This window comes from Cibotium barometz, chromosome 30, assembly GCF_041138505.1.
Source record: "Cibotium barometz isolate CiBa-2024 chromosome 30, ASM4113850v1, whole genome shotgun sequence".
Lineage (NCBI taxonomy): Eukaryota > Viridiplantae > Streptophyta > Polypodiopsida > Cyatheales > Cibotiaceae > Cibotium > Cibotium barometz.
The window spans coordinates 5,549,070-5,562,597 of NC_141075.1; the positions used below are offsets into that span (position 1 = coordinate 5,549,070).

The 13,528-nt window shown below is 42.0% G+C and overlaps 1 protein-coding gene across 3 annotated transcripts in view; it reads right to left on the reverse strand.

Annotated features, from left to right (window-relative positions):
• LOC147621088 (flowering time control protein FPA-like) overlaps window positions 1–7,962 on the reverse strand; it is a 40,280-nt gene extending 32,318 nt beyond the window's left edge. For 2 of the 3 annotated variants that reach the window (XM_086823785.1, XM_086823787.1), the window contains exons 1-2: window positions 7,730–7,959; window positions 7,218–7,604 (exon numbers count right to left, since the gene is read on the reverse strand). In XM_086823785.1, coding sequence (XP_086679911.1) covers window positions 7,218–7,604; window positions 7,730–7,804 — 462 coding nt within the window. In that variant the 5' untranslated portion in view covers window positions 7,805–7,959. Of the gene's footprint in view, window positions 1–7,217; window positions 7,605–7,729 lie in introns of all 3 variants that reach the window. The other variant, XM_086823786.1, reaches the window with a different exon arrangement.
• Between the last annotated feature and the right edge of the window lie 5,566 nt (window positions 7,963–13,528).

Below are 13,528 nucleotides of genomic sequence, written 5' to 3' on the forward strand. Positions count from 1 at the left end.
ACAAGGAGGCATCCATCATCCATGGCATCCTCCTTGTGGTAGTGGCTCTTCAAGTTCCAACTACCTGTAGAAGGACGACGGGATGGACATGGTGGGATGAGGTCAATCACACCCCATCCCCTCATGGAGGTGGTGCACAGCCATGGACATGCAAGCTTTGCCCGTATAGGCGAGTGGGTGGTACTGACAAAGTAATTTTTAAGTGCCATTCCTACCCCCGTCCCCGTTCCCTACATATGGCCGTCCCCCGTCCCGTTCCGGTCTTCGTCCCCCGTTACCGTCCCCCGTCCCTTGGGACTGATATACATATACATACACACACACACACACACACACACAGAGCAAGTGATGTCAAAGATCTGTGTGTCGCCTCCTTCGGAAAGGCGGCTTGGTGTTGCCTCCCCTGTAAACAAGAGGAACAAGCAATAGACGGAACCTTGATGGTCGGTAATCCCTCAACCAACCCATCCTTCGAAGCTCGCTGTAGAAGCTGATAGCTAAAATGGCCAAACCGAGCATGCCAAAGAGCAGAAGAAGCACTAGAAGAAAGTAGAGCAGTCAACTTGTAGAAACCACTATCTTGGACTCCCTAAGCCAAGATGCTACCAGTCGCCTTATCACGAATGGTAATCTCATAACGAGAAAAGATCACCTCCGCACCCTGAGCTGTAAGAGCACTCGCTGACAAAAGGTTAAAAGCCAAATCTGGAATATACAGAACGTCAGAGAAGTACCTCTTGTCCTCGTCAGAACGGAAGATGGGGATAGTGCCATGACCATGCACTGGCACAGAAGAAGAATCACCCAGAGTGATCTCGCCTGATCTGGCAGCGAAGTCCTCCAACCAATCTCGATGGGGTGTCATATGAGCAGTAGCACCGCTATCAACAATCCAAGACCATGACTGAGAAGTCACAAGAGCAAGTATACGCCGAGTACCTGCTAAGAGAAGAATGCCATCATCCTTCTTGGGTTGAGACACCGCCGTTGAGAAAGAGTTCTTTGCTGTTTCATCACGCTTCTTCTTGTGACATTGGGGTGACTTGTGACCCTTGCCACAATAATGACATTCAATGTCCTTATTCTTTGAAGATTTGTTATCTTTATCCTTGTCGTAATCCTTGGAGTTCTTGTTAGAACCCCCTTTTCCTTTCTTTTCTTGATTCTTCCCTTTATCTCGTGCTGTCGAAGCTCCATCAGGGCCACCAGAGGTGCCAGTCCGCTCCTCAAAGCGAGACTCAATCTGCATAAGAGAGAGGAGAACTTTCTTGCAAGTAACTGGAACAGGACGAGGAGAAGAAACAAGTATGCATCAAACCTCTCTAGACGTTTGGAGAGCAGCCGAATTGTTCTAGACGTTTGGAGAGCAGCCGAATAGCCATGTCCTCTATGGAGATGTCCTTGCCACAAACAGCAAGCTCGTCCTGAAGATCATTCATCTTGGAGATGAAAGCATATAAACATGGAAAGGCAGAAACTGATAAGTTCATAAGTTGCATTTCCAACACCAAAATCCGACCCGGAGACTTAATCTCATAGAGATCTACAAAAGCCTTCCAAACTTCATGTGCAGCATCTGCTGTACGCACATAAGAGAGAACAGAATCCTGACAGTTCAACATCAGAAAGGAGAAAACGCGTCGATCATTCGATTGCCAAATATCAATCTGTGCCTGAGTTGCACCACCGAAAGCAAGGGTGGGAGGGGTGGCATTGGCCGGTGTAACAAGCCAATCCCAAAGATCCACGCCACGCAAGGCCGATTTCACCTTCACCTTCCATAGGGTGTAGTTGGAACCATCCAACTTTGCAGACTCAGCAAACATATGAAGAGAAGTCGGTGCAGCCATCACAAAAGCTTGGACTCAATCTCAAGAAAAAAATTGCACAAACTCTGAAGTAGAAGTGTCCTCCACAGGTACCAAGAGTGCCACCAAAGCCTACAACACCAGACCCCCTCTGCAAGGGAGCAAACCCACGGGAGAGGAAAAACGCAGCAAAGGAAGCTACTGTCCTGAAGAAAGCAGGCCGCCTATGTCCCAAACTCCACGTGGAATAGAAGAAAACTGGTAAAACATTACCAGAAGGCTGTGTTGATGAAGCCAAACTGAAGGGCACAGCAACCAGCCAGTTCAGTCCAGAAAACGCAGCAAAGGAAGCTGCAGATCTAAGAGAAAAACGCAGAGGCAAAGTGACCAGGTTCAGTCTAGAAAACACAACATGGAAGAGCTGCAGATCTGAAGGAAAACACAGAGAAGGAGGTGCAGAAAACACTGCTGAATCTGAGGCAACAAAGAGGTTGCTAAACCGGGAGCAATGATACCATGAAAGAGTGCACAGAGCGGAAGCAGAGTGGCAGTAGAATGTGCTGAATAGAGAGTGCAAGAGAGAGAGAGAGAGATGGAGAAAACTATGCTGAATATACTGAAGCAAAACAGTCCCAAGCAAGAGACACTACAAGTCTCATAAGTAAGGGAGCAAAATATGTACAAGACTGAATGAACAATGAGAGGCCAGCACCCACTATTTATAGTAGGGGTAAGCTAGCCGACTGGAGCTACTGGACAGGCCAACTGGAAAATGCCAAAAAAGCTGGGAAAACTACTAGAAAAAGGGGTGGCTGGCCCACAAGCAAGGGCCATGCAAAAGGGACCAAATGGGCACCATAAAAGAGGGGATGAATGTGCTAACAGAGGGTACACCAAGGGGGGTTTTGAACCCATGACCTCTTGGTCCTAGGCAAATACCTTCACCACTTGAGCTATCACCTCATTGGCGACACATGCACTTTCTTGTTTAACTTATGTATGTGTTTTATCGCACGATACACACATACTTTTGGTACTAACAACTTAGCATTCGTCAGGTAGATCTGGATAGCATCAAGATGAGTCCAGATCTTACGCCTGGAACTACAGATGAGGCTGCACAGCTAGTGAGAGATGAGCAAGAAGAGTTGCTTCGTCAACTGCATAGGAAACTTGAGAGCGTCGATCGGCAAGTGACGAGAGCACGTGCCCGAGCTTACAACATACAATTACAAGAGTCGGACCCAGATCTAGAGGCTACACAAAGAGAGAGCATCAGAAGAGGAATGCTACCAATTCGCAGTCATGCGAACATAGCCATTCCTCTCATTAATACAGACATTGCAACGAGAGATGATGCTAATGCAATGCCAACCGCTACGGTCACTGCCATTACAGAGCCAGAGTATGACAGCGAAGGAAACATGTTGAGAGATGGAGATCTTGGATCTTCATCTTCTTCATCATCTGATGGTGATGAAGTGGATTGCTCTCTGCAATGTGCAGTGATAGTGAGTGTGTGACTAGAACTATAATTTTTTGGCTTCTCTAGTGTAAGCCCAGCGAGGCGTGCCGTGACAGACTCAACCACATGTCCAAAAGATAAAGATATAGAGAGAGAGGGAAGAGAGAGGAGGGAATAGGGATCTTGCATAGTACACTACATTGAGCAGGGAACAGGCCCCGTCCGCTTTCAGGAATTTATTCGAGCAAAATCCACGAGCACGCTGGCCATGATCAATACAATCAATGAATACAAAATAGACGAATATGCTAATGTAGGATATCCAAGTCAATGTCGATGTCAATGTCGAGGCACGAGATCTCTGATGCCGTGCACACCACGAGGATAACCCACAAGTATCTCTCACCGGGCTAGTAGTACCAAATCCAATATCCAAATCCAACGAATCCATGTCCAAATTCCAAGTCTAAATCAAATCCAAAACCAAGTCCAGATCCATGTCCAAGCTATACATTGAAGTTCCATGTTCATGTCCAAGTTCCATGCCCAAGCTCTATGTCCAAGTTCTTCATGTCTATGCTCCATGTCCAAGTTCAAGTAGTCCAAGTTCCCATGAGTAATCTCCACAACTTCTACAACCTTGTCGATGAAGAAAACCATGGAAAAACTCTTTCTGTCAAGAAAACTAATATAAAACCTGTTATAATGATAAAAACATCCAAAAAGCAGTTTTTAGGGTTTTTGGAGCAATTTTAGGGTTTTTGAAATTTTTAGGGTTTCTGAAATTTTTAGGGTTTTTGAAATTTACGTCCGTATATGCGTCCATATAACCCATACAAGTCTAGGACTGACCGTACATCTAAAAAGCAAGTTGGAGAAGGTGTTGATGGCGAAGAAGAAGCTCTCCATGATCATAATGATGCCCACACACACTCCACGATCTCCTTCAATCTTCAATGATCTTATTCATGGTACTACAAGAGAAGTCCAATCATTTTTATACTTGTAAGAGACCTTGCTTTTTGCCAAAAAGCCTTTATGCTTTTGTTTTTGCTTTTCCTTTTTATACTTTGCTTTTCTCTTTTTGCCTTTGCTTTTGCTCTTTTTACTTTTATTAATAAAATATTACACAACTTTTTGGTGCTTTGCTTTCATGGCTTTAAGGCCTTGCTTTTTGGCCTCAAAGCTGCTTTTTGGGAAAGCGTCTTTTAGCTTTTTGGTCCGGCTCCCTCTCCTCTTTCCAATGGTGCCCATGGCTCATGGTCAACTCTGTTTGACTTTTTGCTTTTTCTTGCTTTTTGACCAAGAATGATGCTATTTCTTAATCAAACCTTATGGACCCTATCCCCATGTCTTGTTCCACCTATCTGGTGTTCGTGCATGGATTTCATCATGTGAAATAGAGCTAGGAGGGCCAAATAGTTACATCTAGATAGTAAATTGTCTTTAAACTTTTAAATTTTGATTGATTGCTTGATGCTTATAGTATTTAACCCTTGGCATTTGAGTCATGGGTACTTAACATTTGAGTGATTCCATTTTGTGTAACCTATTTATGCTTTTGTTTACTGATAACTCTCTTTTTGTGAAACCTATTTATGCATTTGTTTACTAATAGCTCTCATTTTGATAGTTGTGTTGTTATTGAATGTTTAGAAATGAATTGTTTTTTCATTTATTTTTATGTATATATATGTACACTATGTAGTATATTTTTTATGTTTTTACGTATCTTGCGTATTTGATGTACCTCAAAATCTCAACCCGTACCTAAATGTATACCTTACATACTTGATTCGTATCGTACCTTTCCACCTTGGCACATATATTTTGAGATCCAGATTCAAAGTAGATTTTACCGATATTGAAATCAATAGGTTTCTCGGATAGATTTATTCTCCTAGGAAGATCAAGTTTGTGTATACCGGAAGAGATTGCTAGCAATCTTTGGTAATCTTTCAAAAAACTTGCAAGGTGAGAAGTGATGGATTTGTAATACGTATATGGGGTATATTCTAGTGGTATGGGACACTAGGATTTATAACACGTGCGGGTTTACAAGATTACGTCGAGATAGATTTGTAGTACGTATATGGGGTATATTCTAGTGGTATGGGACACTAGGATTTGTAGTACGTATATGGGGTATATTCTAGTGGTATGGGACACTAGGATTTATAACACGTGTGGGTTTACAAGATTACGTCGAGATAGATGTTTTAGACTCTAATGGAATAGATATCCAAAACTCAGGATTGAATAGTAAAATTAATGTTTTACTTGCTTTGGTCACTGGGGTAGGTGCACTAACCTCTAACGTGGCACTTATCCAAGTTTTCGCTTTTATGGCCATTATCATGTATCAAGGTATTGACTAGTGGGATTATAGTAGTTCCAACCCAATTCTAATAGACTGTGTTCATGCTAGCAATTTTCCCTTTTCATCTTGATTATCTTGATATAGAGAATTGAGTTGAGACATGAAGTTTTTGGATACTTCAAGCATAAAAGTTCAATTGAGATAAGTTCCTACCTATAATGATTGTTCTCTGTTTGTCAAGCAACAGAGAGGATATATCAGTTTTGGTGGAATGCCACACGTGTTCAACACTGAGAGATCATTTGATTTGGCAAGATCTACCTTTGATGATACCACACATGTTATGGTTGTTAGCCAAGTTTCCCTAGAATTTGAAGATGTAGTTCTAGGTGCACATGGCCTAGAAATAATTGATGAGTGTGTTCAAATATCTAATAATTTTGTGGTTTTGAGAGAAAATAGGTATTTTTTATATACCCTAGGTATGAGAAGTTACTCAATCCTAATAGGAGAGGTAATATGCTCAGCTACAACAATTGTCTCTATGATGTCAGATTTTCCAATTCCTCCAGAGTTGGATTGAGGGATTTTTGTGTTCCCTCATGACTCTAGTTGTTCAAGTTGGTCTATCTTCAATTCGACTGACATATAGTTGTAAGAACACTAGCTACAAATTTAGGCAATTCCTATGACAAATATATGAGTGGATAGATTAGACATGCATGAACCAAAATATGGAGTTCATTGTGGTTTGAGTTTCCCCTATTTATTTCCAAGAGAGGAAACGACTTAGGTAGGGAAGTATTCTACGTACATGGTACTAATTTGGGATTAGTAGCCTTATAACAACAATGGACACTATATAAGTGAAACGTGGATTATTATTAGTGTAGCCTCACTTCTGGTCTTAACCAGGACTCCAACCATAGTTGTGACAGAGCACAAATAGGCTTGCCTAGAGCCTCTATGAGGCAAATGTAGCTGGTAGGATTGCCAGGCTATCACATTTGGATCTATAGGAGTCAAACCTTGGCCCCTCACTCGGGGGAGGTTCGAAGTATAAAACCTATGGTTGGGAGGTGAGCTAGTTTGCACCCCCTTAAGGGGTTTGTACCAATCAAATGTGTTCTGTGTTTAGGAGATCTATGGAGTTGTTACACGCCAAGTGAGTCTGCTTGAAAGCTTTAAATCATGGACTCCATTCTTAGCATAGACTACGTTACAGCAGCCCTAGTCACGTCATCTCAGTTTGATGCTTTATAAGCAAGGGATCTGTATCACATAACTATTAATACAATTGAGCACTTTAATTATCAACCACAATAGCACAACAAAAATGGCCAAGACAACATAGCAAGCACAAGTGTTAAGCGTGCTTGAAGTTTTATGTATGAGCAGCTCCTGACATGTCTTGTGATTACAGATATTAAAGGGCATTGTTAAATGTTTTACACTAATGAATTCCAGGAAACCTTACGACTTTTTTTAGAAAGGAGAATCCAGCAGTGAACGGGGAACATCAAGCAGCATGTTGCCATTCCGACTATTTTGCAACCATGTTTGCAACTTCATATGCAAGCTGAGATGTTTAAACGCAGAAAGAAAGATAGCCTGATTGTCTCACCGGCCTGGCGAATTCAATTCGGAGTGAGTGGCCTTTGACAAGCCTCCCTTGCAGACCAGCTTTGGCTGCCCTTGCATCCTCCAGTGCTTTGAATTCGATGAAGGCGTAGCTGCGAGCGGGGTACGCTGACACGTTGTCCACTGCACCATACGTGCCGAAGAGCTGCATCAGGAGAACCTCCGAAACCTCACTGGCCACGTTACCCACCCATAGCAACCGAGAGGGCACTCCCCCTCCCTCTCCCTGCTCCATCCGCCTCCTGTGCTCCCCTTGCTGCTCTTGCTCTTGCGGGGAGGCCCACGCCTTTCGAGGACAAGGGGAAGAAGAAGCAGCTGTCAGTTGTGTGCCGTTGCTATCCTCCACACAATCAACTACTCCTGCAACCACCTGTGCGAATGTCCCGTTTTATTACTAAACCGACATTCTTTTCTTACCCTAAGGGGCTGCACGCGCTTTCTTTTCTTTCTAAAGGGTGGAGGGCGGGGGGGAGAGTGTGTGTAGCATATACTAACCGGAGACAGAGCAGAAGCAGGAGGAGGTTCGGTCAGATCTGCGACGCCTGTCGCACTTGCCGAATGAGGCTGCATGTCGCGCTCTGCTAAGTATGTAATCGTTCCCCTTGATCAGAAAGCTCAGTAGGCCTCAACTTTAGCTATCCCCATATAGCTCCCCTCTCTCTCTCGAGTCTCTCTCTCCCTGGGGCAAAGTACGGAGGTGAAAAACCTAAGAATACACCTGATTTAGTATGATTGGCTATTTTCGCTACTTCTATTTATTGATAATAAACTCCTAGAAGCTGTCTTTTTCCCATGCCAACTTTACTCCATGGGAGCTTTAAATGCAACTATAACTCTATGTCATTATGATGTAAATAACTCTCCATGGCATCCCGATTCTCTATATCTCTCTCTCTATATTATCTTAAGGAAGAGTTTCACAAAGCTGTCACGTGGCAAGAATTTGGAGGTTCGAGAAAGGGAGGAGAAGGTTTGGGTAGAATTTGAATTTGGAGTCTCAAAAGACGTGCAAAGCATGAGTTGCCCACTAGTTCAATGAAAAAAGTGCACAAATGTGTGTCTCAGTCAACTCAATTGGGTTGTAAACAAACTCGATCCTCCCCCCTCAGTTTTAGATGAGTTCTTTGTTAATATAACTTTAAATTTCTCGCAATATAAAAGTATATGTAACTTCAACTCAAGGTTGCAACAAGGCTATGCCTAGTAGAGGGAAACTGCCTAAAAAAACCCTGACTAACCTACGTGTTTTACCATAGCATTGACGCTATGGTTGAAGAGAGAGAGAGAGAGAGAGAGAGAGAGAGAGAGGGAACTCCCTGCTTGCAGAGGTGTTGGCCACCTCTCGTGTGATTACTTGGCCAAAGAAGAATAATTGTAGATGGCAATTCAATTATATGGCGAAATTGGGTGTTGTGAGGATATCTGATACTTTGTTGCCCGGGCAGCTGCGAATGTTATCATTCCGCTGTGCTCGTCATAGATTTCATGTGCCCCGAGCTTACAGGTGTATTTGGTTGTAGTTAGCAGCAACAAGTGCAGTCTCTGGGACGCCTTCCTAGGATGGATTCTTCTCATGCATAGGATGATTGGGTGTTGGGTCACAAGAACAGGCTTGTTCCAATTGGAGCCTTCTCCTATATATCAGACACAAGGGGCTCGAGGTTCAAAGAAAAGAGAGGTCACGATTGGATTCAGAGAGAAAAAGTGTTCATCATTGCTACTTGAGCAACTCAACAAAAATGAATCAAAATAAACAAGCTCTTTCTATCCACTAGTAATCATGGGGCTACTGTCTATGGAGTTCTATATGTCTCCACACTCCAATGAGTAGCAGGAATATTTTTTAAGTGCACATTTTGGAAGATTAGTGTGTAAGCAACTTCTGCAAAATGTGGAGAAGGTAACAAAACAAAAGACGACAGCAAGGTAATTGATAGATGTAAGAATGTAGTTTTCTTGTCTCCATGCCGCCATCGTCAGTCTAACCAATACAGAAGGCTAGCAACACCTTGAGCAGCATCATCGCTTTGTTTTGATGTTTTGTAATGACCAGTGCACTTTATGTGTATAAAGATCATAAGCTTGTTGTGGGGTGTTCAAACAAGCAAGCAAATAAGTTTTTTTCTTTTCTTTTTTGTGTGCACATCATTGGAGCGGTTCTTGACGAACTGTAGTGAGGGTGGTGGCCGTTCTTATCAGCAATGCATAGGCAAAGCTATGGTCCATAGTATGTTAGGGTAGTAGCTATTGTGTACCTCTGGTGTTGGGCAAACTTCAAAGGCTAAGAGGGATCAGACTTCACCTCAAGCACAACCAATGCAACATCAAGGTCACAGCTAGTTAGGCCAAAGCCATGAGCTCTCTAGCATTACCTCGACATTTTGTCAATAGATGGTAGGAGAAGTTGTGTACACACACATATACACCTGCAAACACAAGATAAAACAACAATATACATAACAAACAGCCTTCTTAAAGTCACAGAGTAAACACACAAAGATTAAACCAACAAGTACAGGTAACAAAGAGTGCATCATATGGAGCTCTCAGCTCTGTGGCCGCACTAGTGATGGCAACATGAAGAGGATATAATATTTTGGGCCTATATAGACTTCAGTCACTATATATTCACATGACTAATGCGCTTGGCCATATGTCAATATCTCACTATATTCAGTCACTATATATTCACATGACTAATGCGCTTGGCCATATGTCAATATCTCAAAACAACACCTATCCCATGTGCAAACATGGCTTCTTTCACCTCAGGCAAGTTAACAAATAGCTTGCATTGGAAGAAACTGAGACACGAATAAAATTGAAGCAATTTAAAATAGACTAAGGAGGTGAAATTCAAAAACCTTAGTTTCTTTTACCCATTCACACCTTTTTCTTAAACCTTAAGGTTCCCAACCCTTCTCACATTTTTCCCTTTTGTCCACTTAATTGGGATTTTCAAATTTTGGGTAGCCATATATGTAGAAAATTGGCATTTGCAAGTGTGTCATGGCATAGAGGCATGTCGGGGAGTTTTCCATTTCTTTGGGGCATTTTTTGACATATTTTTTTAGTGTTTCACACATCTTATGTTTTCTTAGGGATGTTCACACGTGATGTGAGATCTTGGTGCATTGTGAGCTTTGTTCACATGCTTGAGCATTGGGGTGGTGTTCACATGCGACCATGGGTTATGTGTATTATTTTTACCCTTCATTTGATCGCCATTATGCAAGATCTTGTTGTCATCGACATCGCTTTGATACCATATCAGATTCCAATCATATGAGACCTGCTCATGCATTATCATTGGATATATGTGCCGCTACATCGACTTGCTCATGCATTATCATTGGATATATGTGCCGCTACATCGACTTGCCATTTCGTGTCAGGGTTCACGTATCTTTTGTCGAGTGTACACATACCTTTGACACTTTAAGGTTTAGACCTCTAGATCCTTATTCGTTGACTTCTTGCTATGACGAGGTAGCATATGCATGTTATCGTTGGATGTTCGAGCTTGCGGGCTTGTTGCCTAGGCACTTGAGGCATTCTTTCAATGAGGTGGATATATATGCCAGATGGTCTACACACACTGACTACTTCATTTGATACATTGCTTGGCTACCTCGACATGGATGATTTGGCATTGTTCACATGGGATGATTCTTATTTCGGTGACTTGCATGAGTGTCCCACACTCTTGAGCCATCATGATTATGTTTCTGTGGATGTAGACTACTATGGCACAGATTAAGATGGCCATGATAATGTATTACACACACACACACACACACACGATGTTATAATGCACACATACTCATGATGACATTGATACATGTGTACATGATGATACACATGCACATGATGATGTATGTGGTATTGATGTGTGTGTGAGCTAAATCATGTGGACATGATCTTGAGGGTAGGTATAGCATCAAGTATTGTGGGCACATCTATGTATGCATACCTTCCTAAGGATCGTGGGGATGCATTAGACATTGATAAATAAGGGTTTATAAAAGAATCATGGGTATTTGACTAGTGATGCATCCATTGTTACTACTTCACATGTTGGATCATATGAGCATACGATGAACCATGAAAAGCATAGACATGAGTTTCTTATGCTAGATGTGTTAGGCTACTCCTCTAGAATTTTCACATGTGGAGGTATTCTTGATTTGACCACTACTTAGTTCTCATAGCTTACCTGGTAGCAATCAAGTGGAAATAGTTCATGTGTTTAAGTAGTCAAGTACAGTGCATGAGAGTAGTGACGATTTTGTTGTGGCTAGGTCTCATAGGAGAGGCAAGATTATGCACATTGATCATATCTTTAATGGATCATATGATGTAGATCATGAGAGTTTTCTATTTGATCTAGGTAGATTCTTTGATTGATCATGGGATATTGGTCATATAGGGGCACCCTTGATGGATATAGGCTATGTCTGGGGAGTACCTTAGAGACCTTGAGAATGTCATGGATGATCAGGTCGATGTAGCGGCACATATATCATGTGTGGATTCATTTATCAGTATTTAGTGATGATTATGAAGATTACGATGATCTTGATGATCATGTTTCCACTTTAGAACATCACACATGTAGATGGTCTTGCATATGAGGATATGATATATGGTATGGAACATGCCTATATACATATTGATGTAATGGATCATGCTTCTGATTGTTCGAGAGGCACTATACGGGACAATGACATTAATTAACATTTGATCTTGCATGATGCCAACCGACCTTGAGTTATGTTCATTCGGCTTCTAAGATTGTGGACAGGACCTTATTTTCTTTGGAGCCAGGACGTTTCTCTTTGGATGTATTTTATGCCACTTGAGGTGTATGGCATTTAATTATGTGGCATGTTATTTGGATACACATGCGGCACATTTTAGTTGGGGCCTACACAATGATTTATTTATGCTAGGACCATTAGGCATTCTGGCCCCACCATGAGCTATAACTTCATTTGTTGGATACCTTAGATGATGTTGGATTCACACTATGGTTAAGTGGACGAGCTTGTGAGCTTTCCCTTCGACCCCCTAGGAGCTATTACTACATCAGATTCAAGGGTCCGTGATGTATTCTATAACTATCCATTTGACCTGGGAGGATATTTACCTAGCTTCATCAACGATGGTTCCTTACAGTTTAGATTTAATCCAAGTTTATTTAGAGCCATTGTTTTAGAGCTTATATGGTGCGGATTCCCATTTGATCCTGGTGGTAACATGATTAGCCTTATCTTCGACGATAGCACACCCCCTTCTTTTCATTCGATCTAGGTGTACCAAAGATGCTCCTCCATTAGAGGACATTAATAAGTGTTATGTAATGGTACTATAAAGGTTGTACATTATGAGATACTGGCCAACCAAGGCTTTAGTTAGTAAGTTTTGGGTGCCTAAGTGTGAATAAGGGCCAATTGTATAGAAGATAATTTCTCATAATGAAAAGACACAATCCCCCTTTGTGCTATGGGAGCTCTTAACTTATCTTGTGTACGAGAGAGAGAGAGAGAGAGAGAGAGAGAGAGAGAGAGAGAGAGAGAGAGAGAGAGAGAGAACTCTAGTGCATGTGCCTCTTCTATGCTTATGTGTGGGGGAGTGAGAGGACGATTGCCTTGTCTGGTGGTGTGAGCAGCTTTGTGATGACAGAGTGGAGGTGGACATTGAAGGATTGGAGCTTTTGCAAGTGAGCTTGGAGAGCCTCAAGGGACGTGAGCTCAGACCATTGGTAAGTACCCCCTACGATAGTTGTTGTCTATTGCTCATTCCATTGGTGAATGTGGGGAGTTCTCTTGGCAAGGTGCAGTAGCCCATAACATTTTTAGCATTGCTGTTAAGGAAACCACCATTATTTCTTCCATCTTCTTAGAGCTCTAGCTCCCACTATGCAAGATTCACTATTGCCTTTGCATTCTGGAAGTGCATTGTGAAAAACTATGTTGATAAGGTTTGTGTGGAAGCAAAGAAATTAGATTAGTTGTGAAAAATTGTGTGTTGAAGTGTGTGTGAGTACTTGGTAATGCTTGGAGAAAAGCTACACTTGAAGTTTCTTTGGATTTTGTTATTTTCGTCACTAATTTTGCTATCGTGAGTTAGTAGTTGGTGATATTCTTTTTTCTATTTTTTTTAAAAAATCACGAAAATCACAAAAAGGAGCCAGTGGTTGTGTTGGTGACTTGCATTACATTCCTTTTGCTAGACACAATCATTATGGATTCATTGGGCAGGGAAATCGCACTCTAAATCACTATGTTGGAT